This window comes from Kogia breviceps, chromosome 6, assembly GCF_026419965.1.
Source record: "Kogia breviceps isolate mKogBre1 chromosome 6, mKogBre1 haplotype 1, whole genome shotgun sequence".
Classification (NCBI taxonomy): domain Eukaryota; kingdom Metazoa; phylum Chordata; class Mammalia; order Artiodactyla; family Physeteridae; genus Kogia; species Kogia breviceps.
In genome coordinates this window covers 85,711,061-85,729,793 of record NC_081315.1, presented here as the reverse complement: position 1 = coordinate 85,729,793, position 18,733 = coordinate 85,711,061, and the positions used below count along the sequence as shown (strand labels likewise).

At 43.8% G+C, this 18,733-nt stretch overlaps 1 protein-coding gene across 2 annotated transcripts in view; it reads right to left on the bottom strand.

The window, feature by feature from the left end:
• Positions 1–18,733, bottom strand: part of RELL1 (RELT like 1) — a 66,637-nt gene that overhangs the window by 6,787 nt on the left and 41,117 nt on the right. For both annotated transcript variants that reach the window (XM_059067620.2, XM_067036309.1), the window contains exons 4-6: positions 15,079–15,136; positions 12,256–12,489; positions 8,543–8,681 (exon numbers count right to left, since the gene is read on the bottom strand). In XM_059067620.2, coding sequence (XP_058923603.1) covers positions 8,546–8,681; positions 12,256–12,489; positions 15,079–15,136 — 428 coding nt within the window. In that variant the 3' untranslated portion in view covers positions 8,543–8,545. The remainder of the gene's footprint in view (positions 1–8,542; positions 8,682–12,255; positions 12,490–15,078; positions 15,137–18,733) is intronic.

Genomic DNA, 18,733 nt, shown 5'->3' with positions numbered 1-18,733 from the left:
ACAGGGACTAGTATTTCCTTAGCTATTTAATGTTAGTAGATTCAAAGTCTCGAGTTACAAATGAAGAAAAATAAAAATCCTGATTATAACTATTAATTCCCTCTCCTATCTCATTCTAGGTTAAAATGTCACCAAAAGCATTTCGTTTTCTGCCTCCCTCGAGCCCCTTAGGTCTGCCTTTTCGTCCTCCAAAGTCTCCGTGAGCCTCCAGTGCTGCAGTTTCTGCAGCAAAAAGGCAGATGTTGCAGCTCTCTTTCCTAAGCCTTGTCAGAGGGCTGGCAGGGCCACGGGGGAGGACAGATAAGCTCCCAGAGGGGTCACCTTCTGGTCAGCACTAGGGAGGCGCCCTGGAGCAGACCCTGCCGAGGGAGATAACTGAGGAGAGGAGACAGCTTTGGTGGCAATTCAAAACAAAACAAAACAAAACCCTCTGGGCCCTCATGTTATCTAAATTCTGGGAATACTCGCAAATATGTTTCAGTCTCTTCTGTACACAGAACAAGACTGTGGAAGAATAACTTAGAACATCAGTGTTGATGACAGCAAAATATGTTTGTAGGTCCACACAAAACTCTCAGATTATGTCCATAAATGTTTCGGGACTATTCCCAACGACAAAGAAAAAACAGGACATACAACATTTTAAACGTGTCCAGCGTTTTCACTCCTCATGGCTCAATCAATGTGGGAGCATAAAAAATAGTCCACAGACCTTATCAGTCATCAATTTCAATAAAAAGCAAGGTGCAGACAAGTATCTAAGCTCTCATTCGTGGAAGGGCAAAGGAGGGGGCTGTAGACACGTATATATGTTGTTTAAGTAGGTATACGCATAGAATAATCCTGAAAGGCTATAGAGGACACAAACAACCCTGGTCCTCTGTTGGGAAGGGGACTGAGAGATGACCTGTGTGTGGTGGGTAGAAGGGCGTAGAGAGGGTGAAGACATTTTTTTTTCATCCTGCAGCCTTTTATGGTGCTTAAATATTGTATCGCGTTCATGCCTTATTTTTCTATTTTAAAAATGATTCCATTTCAAACACTTGCAATATCCAGGACCTCAGAGACAGTGAAGGGACTGAACTATCAGGAAGCCCAAGTCCAGGCTCTGGAATAAACCCCGCATGACCTTGAACAACATACATAATGTCCTAGGGCCTCCTTACTCTAAAACTAGGGGACCAAGGGGGCATGAGGAGAAAAATTACTACAAAAACTAGAACAGAAGCTCCATGAAAGCATGGCCCTTGTCTGTCCTTTTTCCACACTGCTGCATCCCTAAGGCCTGGCACAAAGTAGGGGCTCAACAAATACTTTTTTTTTTTTTTTTTTTTTTTTTTTTTTTTGCGGTACACGGGCCTCTCCCGTTGCAGAGCATAGGCTCCGGACGTGCAGGCTCAGCAGCCATGGCTCACGGGCCCAGCCGCTCCGCGGCACGTGGGATCTTCCCGGACCGGGGCACGAACCCGTGTCCCCTGCATCGGCAGGTGGATTCTCAACCACTGCACCGCCAGGGAAGCCCAACAAATACTTTTAAAAGATGTTAACTGTACTTGAGTTGGCCTGAACTAGCCATCACAGCTCCTCTGAGATCTCGAAGTCTATGATCTTAGTCGACTTGTTAGAAAACAGAATAGCTCACAAACCTGGACTGATCCAGGCACAGCTCTAACAGCCAAAAGACATCAGATGGTCCCCATAGGAGACCAAGCCTGGGGAAGGTTGACAATGTTGAAATGATCAGTGCTGTGAGTTACCGAGCTAAACTGAATGCAGATTTTTTTCTTTGTTGAAGCAAAGCTCCCTTGAACTTCAAAGCCACTGAGCATATTGGCCCCAAAGTATGGATTTCTTCCCACCCAAGCCTCTCCCTCCCCAGCCCAGGGATCTGGGAAAACTTCACCCTTCTGAGCCTGGCTCTTCCACTGTAAACCGGAGAGATGAGATGAGATGGTCACCCATGATCCATCAGGTTGTATTTAAATTTCTGTCCCCCACTCAGCTCTTCTCCTCATCTGCCTGGTTCTACTGCCTATGCTTTGCACAGACAGTGAATGGTCAAGGACAGACATTAACTTCCCTCCACTTCCATATTTAAGATGGACTCAGTGGGACTGGTCTTCCATGTAAGAACAACACAAGTATCAAAGTACTGCTTTTGCTCTTTAGAAATGTATTCAGCCATTTCTAAATCAAGCCAGGTGTTCCTATCCATGCCTATTTGAGGTGCAGCTTCTGTTTATAAAGGTCAATGAATTACATTAAGGGGCTTCCATCAAATTTGTCATCCTTCTGCTTTAAAAAAAAAAAAATATATATATATATATATATATATATATATATATATATGGGCTTCCCTGGTGACGCAGTGGTTGAGAGTCCGCCTGTGGACTCTCATGTGGAAGATTCCACATGCCGCGGAGCGGCTGGGCCCGTGAGCCATGGCCACTGAGCCTGCGCGTCTGGAGCCTGTGCTCCTCAACGGGAGAGGCCGCAACAGTGAGAGGCCCGCGTACAGCAAAAAAAAAAAAAATGTGTTTTGCCCTGAAAAAAATATAAGCTATGGAGAAAAAAATTAACTCGTGATACCTAAAGTTTCACACCATCCTCTCCTTCCCTGGAGAGTTAACAAAAGAATGAACCATGCAGAGGACTGCAAATAAAGCAACACATCATCAGGGGAGGCCACCACCGGACCGTAACTGCACTGCCTGTCACCAGAGTTCAAAAGCAAAAAGGAGAAAAAGCTTGCCTTTCCTCACTGTTAGAGGAGGAAATGAAAAGGCCCCGAAGATCTGGAGAGCTGACCTTGTGCCCTGCTGTGGTCCTGAGGGGGGAGGGAGCGTGATCCATGAGTCTTGGCAAAAAGGAGACTTTTATCCCAGAACAAAGCCCCAGCCCAGCAGTAGCACAGTGAGGTGAAGAAAGTTCAGTCCACACTACCTCTTAATATAACCCCTCCTCTGATCTGTATAATAAAAAGAACTTAAGTTGCAACACTTTTCAATTGCCTTGTTACTAATTCTGATTCCACCTCCAGTAAGAGGGGCATGTTATCTCTAAGGCCCTCTTAACACACACAAGAAAATGGCCCAAATTCCTAAGGGACTTGCCAAATATCTATTTCTGAGATGTCATCAGACTCCAAAGCTCTAATGTTCTTAAGAAGTAAAAAGGGAGTTACAGTATCTAAAAGTGATGCTTGAAGAATGGGCTAATAACTAACTAGGACCCCTTAGAATGGGATGAAAATTATTGATAATAGTGAATAGTGAGTTAGTGAATACTAACTCTGTGCCAAAGCCTGATTTAAGAACTGTACACATATAGCATGTCATTTACATCCACCACCGCAACTCTACACCACTTTAAAGAAGAACCTGAGGCTTGGAGAGGTTAAGTAACTTGCTGAAAACAACCGTTAGTTAGTGGCACGGTTAAAATGAAACCTAAGCAGTTTAAAACTAGCTCTTAATCACTAAACTAAATGACTGAAATAAGAATTAATAGAATAGGGCTTCCCTGGTGGCACAGTGGTTGAGTGTCCACCTGCCGATGCAGGGGACAGAGGTTCGTGCCCGGGTTCGGGAAGATCCCACGTGTCGCGGAGCGGCTGGGCCCGTGAGCCATGGCCGCTGGGCCTGCGCGTCCGGAGCCTGTGCTCCGCAGCGGGAGAGGCCGCAACAGTGAGAGGCCCGCGTATCGCAAAAAAAAAAAAAAAAAAAAAAAAATTAATAGAATAGCTTCAATAATAAAACGATTTAAAACAGAGATATCTAATACGATGAATTTCTGTTTTGATAAAAAATATTTTCTGTAAACTTACCAAATCAATGTTTTCAATAAGATATTACCATAAACTGGAAAAGGGGGTAGATACTTCAGAAACATGTGGGAGAGAATGCTTACCACGGCATCCTTTTTAAAAAGCAAAAGCCCAATGATAATGAAGACAAGGCAGTGGCATTTGGAGGCTGAAAGCAATTTGATTTATTTAACTTTGAAGAACAAAAGCTTATTCTTCTAAGAAGAAATCAAAACACATTTTCTGTGGAAAAAAGAAACCATTTTAACTGCATTGCCAAAATAAATCAGGCAGAGTGCAAGTCAGATCTAGCTACAAAAAAGAACTCAGGCAAAGTACACAGGGGGGGAATAATAAAGGGAGGAAGAAATACCAAACAGCAGATTTTGTTTTTTAAAAAGAGAAGGAGAAAGAGAGAGAAATCCTAAGTCTAGTTGGTGGTATCAGCCACTGAATTTTTTTTTTTAAAGAAGGAAACCTAACCAATGAGTAGATATGCATTTGCATTTGAATATTTGAATCAGTTCTATATTAAAACAAGGCATTCCAGTAAAATAGTTTGGCCAAAAATCCAAATTTAAACAAAAATATTTTTCAGGAAAAAAAACACAGTTCTAAAAACTGTATTAGACAAAAGGTACATAACACTCCTGTCTTATTGTATTAGTTACATCCCAGTGCAGATCTTCCAATTCAGCTCAGAACCAGAGATCTTCTGGGCCTAGAAGGAAAAACTTCAGGATCTCTCTTGTTGGAAAATCAAGTCACATTAAATCACCCAAACATACTCTTTTGGAGGATGAGAAATATTAAGAAACCAAGCAAGAAAAATTTTCATAAGTACATACATATTTTTGAGTGTCAATGTATAGTTCCCTTCCCTCCTTTCTCAGAGTCCATTCTCTGTTGGGCTCATCCGACATCGTCACTCAGCAGGTCCCAACCTCAGCAGGCTCTAACCACAGGACCTGTTTTTCCTCGGACCCGGCTGAGTGGTGAAGTCTGGGACTCCAGGAGCCAGACTGCCTGGGTTGGACTCTAAACTCTACCACATTCTTGCTGGTAACTCGAAACAAGTTGCTTCAACTCTCTCTGCTTGAACTGGCCCCTACTTATTGCTGTTGTGAGGATTAAATCAGTTAATACATGGAATATGCCTTCTAAAGCATGCTCAGTACATAGTAGATACTCAATACGCAGCACGTATTATAATTAAATTAGTCCATCGGCATTCGTGACATTATTCTCTCTACTTTTTTTTTTTTTTTTTATAAATTTATTTATTTTATTTATTTTATTTTTGGGCTGCGTTGGGTCTTCATTGGGCTTTCTCTAGTTGTGGCGAGCAGGGGCCACCCCTCATCGCGGTGCGCCGGCTTCTCATTGCGGTGACTTATCCTGTTGCGGAGCACAGGCTCTAGGTGCTCGGGTTTCATTAGTTGTGGCACCTGGGCTCAGTAGTTGTGGATCACGGTCTCCGGAATGCAGGCTCAGTAGCTGTGCCACACAGGCCCAGCTGTTCTACTGCATGTGGGATCCTCCCGGACCAGGGCCCGAACCCGCGTCCCCTGCACTGGCAGGCGGACTCTCAACCCCTGTGCCACCAGGGAAGTCCTATTCTCTCTACTTTTGAGTCTGTTTGAAATTTTCCATAATAAAAATTATTTTTTTAATTCCAAAATTAATTACAATTATGTTGAAGGCTCGGAAAACCCATCCCCTTTCTAAGGTCACTCACGTGCTCGTTGCACCTTTGGATGGCACAGCACCACTGAGAGCCAATGATATGTCAGATGCTCTCCTGGCACTCACCTTCAATCGATGGATTTAATATCCTATTTCACATTCAAGGAAACCTGGAGTAAGGGCAGTTAAGGACAATTTCCAAGCGGCGAAGCTAGGATGAGAGCCCAGGTCTTGTAATCAAATCCAATGCTCTTTCACAAAATCCTGGTAAGAAGATTGTGTGCTTTGCAGAGAGTATCAAATTGTAAACCAGTTAGATGTGGTCAGGATTTTCAGATGACTGGATCAAATCCAGATATGGACAGAATTTGGACCAAGAAAACCAGCTCAGCAATCCTAATTCTGTTAACCTTCCCAGATCTTGAGTGCCTCCCTCCGGGCAGTAGTGGCCAAAACCTGCCTGGGCACTTCAGCAAGGCTGGAATCTGGCTGAGCCTAACCCAGGATCACCTTGCACTTCCTGCCCGAGGGCAAGCAGTGTCTTCTTACCCACGGTCTGCTCCGTCTCTCAACACACTGCCAGGTTGATGACTCATATATGCAGAACTGTCATTACAACTCATGCTTTCTCTTTCTTTGCAGCCAGAACGGCTGGGCCTTCCACCTTAGACTTGAATAGCCACATACTTCTCGTCCCAGAAGGCAAGCCCTCGCGACTTCAATCAGAATGTTTCTCTAATTTACCAAAGTCACTCAGGATTCCAATTCTAACATCTAAGGTACCGTCTACTCTGTTGGTAACGCTTTCTGCAATGATGGAAATTTTCTGTATCTGCACTGTCCAGGGCAGATACAGTATCTGGCAGACCCTAGTCATCTATGGCTACTGAACACTTGAAATGTGACTAGTGCAATTGCAGAATGAAACTTTTAATTTTAATTAATTTAAATTTAAGTAGCCACAGGTGACTAGTGGCTACCATATTAGACCACCAGGTTCCAGATCACTGGTGGAAATGTTCCTCATTCATGGATCTAGGGCTGCCCCTTCATGAGCACCCCAGGATGGCAGAAGAGTGCAGCTGGTCTTACAGTCACAGACCTCAGTTCAAATCAGCTCCCCTTTCCAGTCATGTGATCCATAACATGTAACCTACCCTTTCCGTGCACTGGTTTCCTCATCTATAAAGCTGGGGTAATAGTATCCATTCCATTAGGAGATGTTTATAATGGTGGCATGTGAGATACATCTCAGTACAACACCCAGAAGACTAGAATACTGAATTGATATTAGTTGCTTTTATGATCTTCAACATCCTCTTCCTTCTCCTAAAATCCTCTTGGTTCCCTTCCCAAGGCACCAGTAACTGGCTGAGAAGCCAAAGACAGACTTTTCTGCTCCATGTCTCTTCTTTAAAGAAAGCCCCTGTTGGGTTCCTCAACTCAGGGGAAGGGGCCAGATCTCCCCAAGGGAGAAATGGCAAGAACCAGTGCTGGAAAGCTATCTGTCAGAGCCCCTACGTCCTACAGAATTCAGGAGCACAACTCTTCCAGATGACTTCTGGATCATCCTCAACCCCTCTGAGCCTGGGCAGGTTATCAGAAGCTTCACTCAAAAGTCCCTTCTCCGCCAAACTGGCCACTTAAAATAATCAGTACCACTGACTGGGCATTTCCTATCTGCCAGGCCCTGGGCTTCCCATGTTATTTCCCTGATATCTCATTGCCATCCCTCAAGGAAGGCAGCATCATTTTTATTTCCCAGTGAGGAAAGTGAGGCATAAAAAAGCCCAAGCACCTTGTCCAGGTCCCAGGGCTAGTGAGTGGGGAACAGGGACCTGAACTAGGCAGCCTGACTCCAAGGCTCAGGTTCAACCTTGCCGTTTCCCTGTACCTTCTAGGACCTGGCTAGTCCCCTCCCCCTTACCCTGCCTCCCCCTCCCTTTGGAAGTGAAACCTCTTCTGCCTTAACATTCAGGCTCTGACTGTTCCATTGGAGCTGGTCACTCCGAGTCCTCACACTCATCCTTTTACATATAATATGTAACATGAAAGGGATGAATGGGACTCAAGCCAGAACAGAAAGCAAAGAAGATGAAGGCTAAGCCAATATCAAATTATCACAGGCTTTTTTTTTTTTAAGTAATATCTCCCAAAGTTAAAACTGCCAAACCAAGAAGCATTCACGTTTGCTTTTTTTTTTTTTTTGCGGTACGCGGGCCTCTCGCTTTTGTGGCCTCTCCCATTGCTGAGCACAGGCTCCGGACGCGCAGGCTCAGTGGCCATGGCTCACGGGCCCAGCCGCTCCGCAGCATGTGGGATCTTCCCGGACCGGGGCACGAACCCGTGTCCCCTGCATCAGCAGGCAGACTCTCAACCACTGCGCCACCAGGGAAGCCCCACGTTTGCTTTTAAATTGCTTCAGAATATTTGGTGGAAAGAGTAATACTTCTACTGGGGGTATTTTAGAACTGTGACACATCAAAGAAAACTGGTTTCCAACTCAAAGGAAAAAAGCATTGCTTTGCTTGCTCAAGCCTTTTTCAAATCATAGTATACCTAGAAATGACGACAAGATTATATTTCATTTGGCCTGCGTGGTTGTTTAAAGGATTTTTAACAAGCCGCCAACATTTAAAAACCTGTTGATTTCACCTGTAAGAAAGTCTAGATTTCCACCTTTTTTTGCCTAAGATCTAGCCACACTAAGTGCTTCCTGCCTTGTGGTAATGCAAACCCTAACAGATGGGTTATGTGATTTCTAGTTTGCTCCAGTCCCCACCACTCCACATTGCCTCCTAAGTAATCCTCCCCACTCATTATCATGCAGGCCAGGTCCCTGGAGGCACCTGTGTTGATGGGCTCTTCACAAAAAGCTCTGGGCAGACAAGTGATGGTGTTCCGTCCCCTACTGCCTTACCAGCTCCAGGAAAGCACTTCTCATTTCCCTGCCAAGTCACTCCCGTATTACCACAGACCCCAGGGAGGCACTGGGCACCTTCCCCCTGCCGTGTACCACCCACCCCCAATGTCACCACAACTTCAACTTACCTGCTACTCTGTGCCACTTCGCTCTCTCTTCAAGGGTGTCATAGGCACCTCCCCATTGATGCTGTCGGGCCCACTAACTGACATTAAACTTCTCCGCTCCTTCTGATTTGACTTGTGTTCCACTTTCGTAACTCTAAACCTGAGCAGGGGAAAGAGGAGATGTGACGGGTTTTGCTTTTCCACTGAACAAGAATCATGAATGAACTAAAAGTCATCCACCTGGTGGATCCCAAACCAACTCAGCCAAAAGTTAGGACAGCAATGAAAATCACCATATTCACATATGCACACGACTATATATAAAATAGATAACCAACAAGAACCTACTATATACCATAGGGAACTATACTCAATATTTTGTAACAACCTATAAGGGAAAAGAATCTGAAAAAGAATATATATATATTAATATATACATATTATATTAATATATATATAGCTGAATCACTGTGCTGTACAGCTGAAATTAACACGACATTGTAAATCAACTATACTTCAATAAAAAATGTTTTAAAAAGAAAAGAAAATCACCATATTCAACAGGAGGAACCGTCCTACACAGCAAGGCCCCTGTCCCCTGCCAAACCTCCCAGCTCATATTCACTCAACACATCACAGACTCTGCTGCACAGTTTACAGAGCATGGGAAATGCACTAAGAAACACGGGTACTCAAATATGAAACAGCCTCAGAGCTGTGGTTTCTAACAAGGACCTGGGCTTAAACATCAGCTGTTTTAACAACAGAAGGCTGGATAAAAGCCAGACCAGTTTGCAAATCTGATGTTCACTAGGGAACTGTCTTCTCAAATTTCACCCAGCAGAGGGTCTATCTCTATAAACAGGGCTCCAAACTCACATTTATCAGCATCAGTTGGGTGGCAGAGTTTTTGTGTCTGCTTGGGTTTTGTCTGGGTTTTTTTGTTTTTGTTTTTGAAGCAAATTTGGGTTTTCATTAAGGGTTAAGGAATTTAAGAAAGAGATTTTCCTTAAGAATTAAGAGAGAAGTTAAAGAAATGTACTCAGTTGGACTGCTTTTCTCATCCATCACCATCAAAACCCTAAAATCTTTCACAGTAGTTTCTATCTAGTCTTGGTCTTCATTTCCCTGAAACTATCTAAAATAAATTCTCCTTCTTTGTCCAAAATGAGCTCACCCACCAGAAGGAAGAAGGAGACTCTGAAGGAGTGAACGCAGGATCAGGAAAAAGTTGTCACCACAGGGCTTCCCTGGTGGCACAGTGGTTGAGAGTCCGCCTGGCGATGCAGGGGACGCGGGTTTGTGCCCCGGTCCGGGAAGATCCCACGTGCCGCGGAGCGGCTGGGCCCGTGAGCCATGGCCGCTGAGCCTGTGCGTCCGGAGCCTGTGCTCCGCGATGGGAGGGGCCACAGCAGTGAGAGGCCCGCGTACCGCAAAAAAAAAAAAAAAAAAAAAAGGGGTGGGGGGTTGTCACCACAAACCTATTCAGTCAAACTTTAAGACTCTCTTTAAGCAACACTTGCTGAAAAGCAGCCTGTAATCATTTAGCAGTCATAGTATTTATTCTATCTCCAAGACGGAGAGTTGGATTGGGGGCATTTTAAAAAGCCATGTTGAATTTGAGTTGAAAGTTTCAGCAGATTTTTTTTTAAAGCAAACAAAATACACTTTGTCCAAACAAGTTACAGGTTCTCACCACATTCCACATTCATAAGTTCCCATGACTCTGCTCTGAATAAAACAGTGTGGTCATGAGTTGCACTGTTTTGTTTTAAGTGGCAAAGAGCCAAGGAGTCTTCTTCTTGTTGCTTGTGCAACACATGATGAAACTCAATGGAATTCAAATAACAGTAATAATAATAGCCAACAATTCTTTTTTTTTTTTTTTTTTTTTTGCGGTACCTCACTGTTGTGGCCTCTCCCGTTGCGGAGCACAGGCTCTGGACACACAGGCTCAGCGGCCATGGCTCACGGGCCCAGCCGCTCCGCGGCATGTGGGATCTTCCCGGACCGGGGCACGAACCCATGTCCCCTGCATCGGCAGGCGGATTCTCAACCACTGCGCCACTAGGGAAGCCCTAGCCAACAATTTTTGAGTATATAATAAGCACCAAAAACTGGTCTAAGCCCTTTACCTGAGTCACCTTATTTAGTCTTCACAGCAACCCAATAAGGTGAGTGCTACTGTCATCCCCATTTTATAGAGGGGAAAACTGAGACACAGAGAGAAGTAACAGTTTGTAAGTAGTGGTGTCAGGAGTCAAATGAGGGTGATTCAGTGAGTCCAGGCTACTCTTCCCAGAGTTTGTCAGTAAGGAGAGAAGGATCATGTAGGCAACACTGTCAGCTTTTGCTCAGGGCTTCCCCAGTCTGGTGACAGCAGGCATGCTCTCGACCATTACTCTCTACTGCCTTTGCCCATGCAGCATTAGCCTTGCAGTTCCTGCAGGAGGCTCAAAATCAACCAAAAATGCTCTGCATACAGTATCGTCAAATTGTTTATCACCTGAACTGCAAGATCTCCACATCACATATGGGTCACAGGTAAGTGGAACTTTAGGGCTGGGAAAGAAGGAGGTGAACTAAAAGCAAGCAGTCCCAGGGGTCCAGGTGGATCTTACACGGCAGAGGCTGGAGAGCAGTGGACCAGGCTCCATCTCTTCCCTTCTTCCTGGCTGACGCTACCTACCTCCCTGGCCATTAGGTGTGGCCTAGTGATTGAGTTCCAGCCAGAGGAAGAAAGAGTGATTTCAAGTTTGCTCCAGTCCTCACTCTTGTGAGCAAGAGTGAAATGTGCCACTTCAGGCCCATCTCCTGAAAAACCTCTTGTGAACAATCCTCTGCGTACTTTCTCCTGCTAGCAAATCCAGCAGAGGCACAAGATGGAAAGGACCCAGGGCTCTGGGTGACTGCTTGAAGAGCCACCCCTGATCTTTCGATTTCCACAAGTGAAATACAAACTTCCATTCTGTAACAGTTGAGATTTGGGCTTTATCTATTAGAGCAAGTGTGATGGTTAATTTTATGTGTCGACCTGACCAGGCTAAGGGCTGCCCAGAGAGTTGGTAAAACATTATTTCTGGATGTGTCTGTGAGGACGTTAGCAGAAGAGATTAGCATCTGAATTGGTAGATTGAGTAAAGATCACCCTCACCAATGAGAATGGGCCTCATCCAATCCCCTTGAGGGCCTGAACAGAACTAAAAGGCAAAGGGAGACTGAATTTGCTCTTTTTACTTGAGCTGACACATCCCTCTTCCTTTGCCATAAGACATGAGCATTCCTGGTTTCTAGGCCTTCAGACTGGGACCAGGGCTAATACCATCGGCTCCCCCAGTTCTCAGGCCTTTGGACTTGGACTGAATTACCACCAGCTTTCCTGTCTTCTTGGCCTCCATAATCGTGTGAGCTAATTCCCATAATAAATCTCCTCTTACATGTGTGTCTGTGTGTATATATATCTTATTGAGTCTGCTTCTCTGTAGAACCCTAATACAGCAAGTAATTAATTTGTTACCTTAATTAATACAAGTCACACCTGATCTTGCAATAGCCACCTCTTAGAATTCTTCTGCTGTTGGAAAAATGCAGGACTCAGACCAGAAAACATCAAAGAAGCCCAGAGATGGGACCTGAGCCAGGGTCAGGAGAACACACTCTACATTTAACGGGTGTACCAATCCACACAGCACAGCAACCGTGTTACACAAACCCAAAGCACCCCCAAGACTCACCTGCCCACAGAGAGGACAGTAACTTCTCCTTGGCGCCTTGAGCGGCCCTCTTTGGACTTGTTGGTGGGTTTTATGAAGTGCCACCGCTTGTGCCTACATCGATGACACACGTCCCGCTCGACAGCACCACCCACTGTGTGCAGATGGTGGCCGCAGATGTGCTTCCCTGGGGTGCCACCTGGCGACAAGGGCCCGGGGCTCACAGGGCTCCCAGGAGTGCTAGTGGTCACCGGGCTAAGGTGGGGGGAAAAAAAAAAGGAAAAGGTCGAACTGGTTATTAAAAGAAATATCAGCTAAGGCATTCTCTCCCCCTGAAATATAAGAAGCAGGTTTAAATCAAAAGAAAAAAATGCCTCTTCCAATTATACAATTGGGCTTTGTGAACTGATCTCAGGCAGCAGGTACTCAGCTCTTATGACTATACAATGACACAGTTCATTTTAAACAGTAACAATGTGATTTATCACTTCCAGTATGGAACTAACTGGCCAGAAATAAACCACTGCTTCTAATGATGATGCACTGTTTGTCTTTCAAGTATTAGGTCTCTTTCCAAATGGCTGATCTCCCTTCTCATGCAATCTAATTTCAAGTAAACTAATTTCTCACACATACCCAAGCTCCTCCTAGATCTCTAAGCAAAGACATGCCCCAAATATATGTACCCTGGAGGAGAGAAAAACTTAAATTCCAATCAAATTATTGGATGACTTAAGATAGAATATTTGATCCAATCTGACTATTGTGTCAAAGGAAGAAAGCTTTTAGGTCAAGACATCAAAAGTGATGCTCAAGACAGATGTTGATCATAGTAATAATAAAAATAGCTAACACTTAGCAGTCTACACACTTGATATATATTAATTCCACTGATCTTTACAAAACCTTGAGGTAGGTATTATTAGTTTCCTCATTTTAAAAACGAGGACACTGAGCCTCAGAGCAGTTAAGTAACTTACCCAAGGTCACACAGCTAGTAAGTGACAGCTGAGATCCAAATCTAGAAAGACTAAATCTAGAAACCATGACCTTAACCATCATGCTACAGTGCTTCAGAAACAGGGGAGATCACTCTGATAACCTGGAAGAAACCCAGCCATACCATCCAAAATATAAAAAGCAGAAGTATATAGGTCAGATGCTGGCTGCTTTCAAAAGGCACGTGTCAAGGCTCTGGTCCACTAGGAAAGGAGGAAATAAGACAGGACAGGACCAGACCAGCCCAACCAGGAATCAGCCCTCTGACCTGGTGTAGGTGGGGTGGGCAGGGCAGCACATAACAGCAGAGCCTGACTTCTGAGACTGGGCTGAGAGCCCCAAAGGCATATAGAAGTCTCAGGACAGCATAAGCCAGCCTTTATGCTGCTGATAACCAGCCCACTTGCCCACTTCAAAAGTAGACAAAAAAGTGCCTGATTGAAGAGATAGTCTCAAACACCACAGAGAGCCAAAAGTTTCCTGGTGTTCGTTAGGAATGCTCTTTAGCTTGTTAAAATAAAAACACACAACCGCAGCTTTCTGAGGTAAACAAGTGTTCACACCACATATTAGGAGGTTGAATTTGAAAGTTTAACAGCATTCATTCAACAAACGTTTATCTAGCACACACTGCGCACAAAACCCAATGACAGGGACTACAGGACGCCCTACGATGACTGAGGCAAAGATCCGATGAGGTGACATGGTCCTAACACAAGGAGTCTTTGGTCAGGGCTGGAGTGTGGCGGAAACCACAGCTCATCTGTCTCTATAAACTACACCACCAGAGCTCCTTCCACTGGCCTTCCAGCACTAAGTCACTTTGCTAAGATGCAGCTCTAACGTGGCCTGTTTGACAAACATGCATGAAATAGCTAAGATGCGCTGGGTGTACCACCCACAGAGTGAGCAGGAAAAGGTCCAAACTCCTTGCCATGTCACTCAAACCCCACTTGCCTTCCTGGCCCTTCTTGCTTCTGTCCATAGCATAGACTCGGGCCACCCCAGACTGAACCTTACCGGAGGCATCCCACACTTTTCACTCTCCCGGGCCTTTTGTCCTGGACTTTCTCTGCCTACAAGCAGCCCCTGCTTCTTGTCTCCACACCCCACTAGACTTCGTCCTCAATGGCGAGGATCTGTGAAGGCCCGGCTCCAGCATCATGCCCAGCACACAGCAGGCACTCAATAAATGCTCCATGAAGCATGAAAAATTACATAGAAATACAGTTACCTGTAATTAATTAGGAAGGACTATGATACTCAACCACCATAACCTAAAACTGGTAATACAAAAACAGAACTTAGCAGGTGCCCCCAAACCAGCCTAGTTTTTCGTTTAATCATCATTGTTCATAGAGGTCTCTCGATGCCCGAGGTATTTGGTATTCCTCATAATATGCCAATTAAGTTGGTACAGTGGTTATCTCCAGTGTATAGATGATGGAACTTGAGCTCAGGGTGGTCAGTTAACTTGCCCGAGAAGAGGGGATCCATAAGTGGTGGAGGTGAGACTCACCCAGGTCCCCAGTTCCAGGGCTAACTCCTTTCCTCTCATCACTGTTCTCTAATGCAGCTGTTCTCAACCAGGGGTGACTTTGCACCCTGGGTACATTGACAATGTATGGAGGTGTTGGTTTTGGGATGTCACACAGCCGGAGAAAGGGACAATGGTATCCAGTAAGTGGAGGCCAGGAATGCTGTTAAATGTCCTATAATGCACAGGACAGTTCCTCACAGCAAAGAATTCCCTGGCCCAAATGTCAATAGTGCCAAAGTACAGAAACCCGCTCTAGCAGATAACTGAAAATGAAAGCCCCATAAAATCAGGGGAAAAGCACTCACCTTTCAGGATCACACAGGTTGTTATCTGCTACCATTGCCTTTAAAACATCAGCATTAGCTAAGGAAAAAAAAAAAGGTCAAGAATTAAACTGGGGGACTTCCCTGGTTGAGCAGTGGTTAAGAATCCGCCTGCCAATGCAGGGGACACAGGTTCGAGCCCTGGTCCGGGAAGATCCCACATGCCACGGAGCAACTAAGCCCGTGCGCCACAACTACTGAGCCTGCGCTCTAGAGCCTGCAAGCCACAACTACTGAAGCCCACGTGCCACAACTACTGAAGCTCACATGCCTAGAGCCCATGCCCCACAACAAGAGAAGCCACCGCAATGAGAAGCCCACGCACCACAACAAAGAGTAGCCCCCACTCACTGCAACTAGAGAAAGCCCGCTTGTAGCAGTGAAGACCCAACACAGCCAAAAACTAATTAATTAATTAATTAATTTTAAAAAAGAATTAAAATGGAATCAATCAGATGAGTGATCATAGAATTACCATATCAGAAAAACTGTTGGAAAAACACCTAATTGAGTTCCTTCAGTTCACAAATGAGGCCCTGGGGCCCTGGAGAAGGGAGGGTCTTTCCCAAGAAAAACCCAGATGTGGCACCATCTGCCAATACTTTTCACCACGCAGGAATTTAGTGAGAGTGACAGAAAATCTATGCAAAGGAAAGCAGATCTACTACAGAGCTTTGTTTCCTACACGTCATTAGCTATATAACATAGAAGACATATCTTTCTCCCCTTCTCAAACCAAAAGGAAACTGAATTTAACTCACTTTACTAAATACGTCATAAAATATATGTCTCAAGAGACCTGTATTTTAATAACTTATACATGCTCAATGAATTAGCCCTAAATTCTGGATACCCATGTAGTATCGAGTCCATCCCACATAGAATCAGGGATGAGAAAGGGTTAATTTTCTAGGTGGGCCATTCAGACCATAGAAGACCTTAACTCTAGCCAGATAGCTTTAAATTTCAAATGTTGGTCACACCCAACAGTTAAATTAGACTTCTAATGTTAACTTTAAAAAAAAAAATCCAAATTTCTAGGGGGAGCCTAGGCTGTCCACTAAAGCAAATTGAATCTAAGCTTCTTGGGTGCCTACCCCACCACCATGCACAGACACACGTGTTCTTTTCGTCTTTTGTAGGGTGACAAGTCTTAAGGATAAAAGACTAAAGTGAATAGTCAAGTTTCTCTTGGGTATTTCCTGGCAAGGCCAGATGTTATGACCGACTCCTGATTTTTAAAGCATTGACCTCAGGACTAACCACAACAAATTCCCCAGAGACAATGAAACAATTAAAAAATCACTATTTATCATGTGACCTAACACCAACATTTACCATCTCAAATGACATCTGAGAGGAGGAAAATTAACTCTAGTTTCAACACTGCTGCTTTTAAGTGCTAATAGCAAGGATGTATCCAGTGTTTCAACTTTTTTTCATTATTGTTCCACCCAGAAGCCTTTTTTTTTGACATTTTGTTCCTAATCACCCTCTCATGAAACTATAATACTGCAGATATACATGTTTATGTACTATATGCATATCTGTGTTTTACATATAAAATAGTAAGGGGGTTTTGCCCCCTACAATCTAATTTTCTCCCCTTCACAACCCTTGCAAATGTATGGGGTTTCTGAAGAAATACTGATGGAGCATACCATCCTTTTCAAAAAGAAATATTTTCTTTGCCTTTCATGACTATCTGTGAAGATGCACAAATGCCTTTCCACACACAAGTTTTGATCTAAATAAGACTCTTATCATTACAAAAAAAGTGCTGAAATGGACCAGCAGTATCTTCTCCCACATGACAAAAAAGGCACATTACCCTCTGTAAGACAAATTTAAGTACAGTCTAATCATTTTCCCTTTAACTAATACTAAGAATTCAGAACAATAATTTTCTTTCAGATAAAGAGTTTAGGGAATACACAATAATTTGCCAGTTGAGATTTATATTCTGCCATCATTTACTAAACTTCAAAACTATAAACAGAAAAGAGGGAAAAATAACAACAACAAAAAAGGTATGAAAACAAAGATAACACTAATAGCATTCACTTACAAGAAGGAGCTTTTCAAAAACAGAAGTTTAAATAGTCACCTGAGAAAATTAATTAATCAAAATGATGACCTCTGTTAGAAACATCAGATGATAAAATGCTGCCAGAGAGATTATGAAAATATATTAAAATCATTACTAAAACTTGTTTTCATGGGCTTGTGTTGTTTCCCATGTATTCCTGTATCTTGCCCTTATTTCTTAGAAACAATAGTAAACAACCCCTTTGTTTGCTATGAGTGATGCTTTAAGAGTAGACTCAAGTTTTGATCATTCATACCCATTGAGGGTGGGTGTGTGAGACCAACACACACATACACACGCACATACATCCTTGTCTCTAGTCTACCCTGCAATCTATACCAGGGAGTAAATCTCAGTAAACTAACCCTTGGGAAGATTTTTGGTTTCCTGTGATGAGAAAACTCTAACAGAACACCACCATTAGCACATAAATACATGCTTTAATTTGGCTGTAAAAGAGCAATAATCCAATTAAGTTCTAATAAATATATTTCCCCTCCTTGTGATTACTCATAACTCCAAGAAGCTGCAAAAGATGGTTTCCCCTACAGTTGTCAACATTCTGTCCAACTATATTTCCCTTCATGGGCATCCAAAGGATGGGAGGAGTCAATTATAGGGCAAGCAAAGCCTGTCAAGAACAGGGGAAATTTTCCTGGGCAATAATTTCCAGAAACTGCTTCCTCTCTTCTTTCCTGAATTTCTGCCTGATAATATGAATAGACCAGTCAAAATCAGACAAGAAAAATGCCTTGTCTTCTCTCCCACCATTACTCTTTTCAAAGTTTTCCCTTACACTCAAGGAAGATCCTGGTATGTGCCAATCACTGGCTAAAAGCTTTACAGACCCTATCATGTTTGATTCTCCCCAAGAGCAGGCAGAATTATCATCTCCATTTTAAAGATAGACACTGAGGCCTAAAGACTATAACTGACTGGCCAGAGTCCCACAGCTAGAAACAGAGCTAGAAACAGACCTCCATACAAACCCTGGTCTATCTGACTCTGGGGTGGGTGCTTTTCACCCCAACCTACCCCGACCTACTCCTTCAATGTCCAAGTCTCTATCTAAATGATGAGTAGTTTAACAGCTCACAGGATGTCTGCATAACCATTATAGCAAGTTTCGGAGATCTACTTAGTAATGATGGTAGTTTATGAAGGAATCCTTTTGGCCACCACACAAATTGAGCCCCAAGGTAAGAATTTCATCAAGGGATCCCTCTCTCTGCCTAGTGTGAATAACCATAACCAGGGCGCTTGGAGAGTAATCACAATACTCTGAATTGTTGCTATTTTCAGACAGTGTCAGGGCCTGGCAGAGAAGCTCAGCTACGGAGTTACAGGTACTTTCCAAAACTTCCATACAGTGGCCACCCAAACGCTCTTCAATTTGGCTCTATTTAGAAAGGATTAGGAATTGGGGGAAAATAATCAGTCTGCAGGTCAGCCAATAAATTCATCCTTCAAGAGATATTTATCTGAACGAAACTTGATTTGCAACATTCAAGACATGATAGGTTTAAACCATAAACAAGAATGTCACCA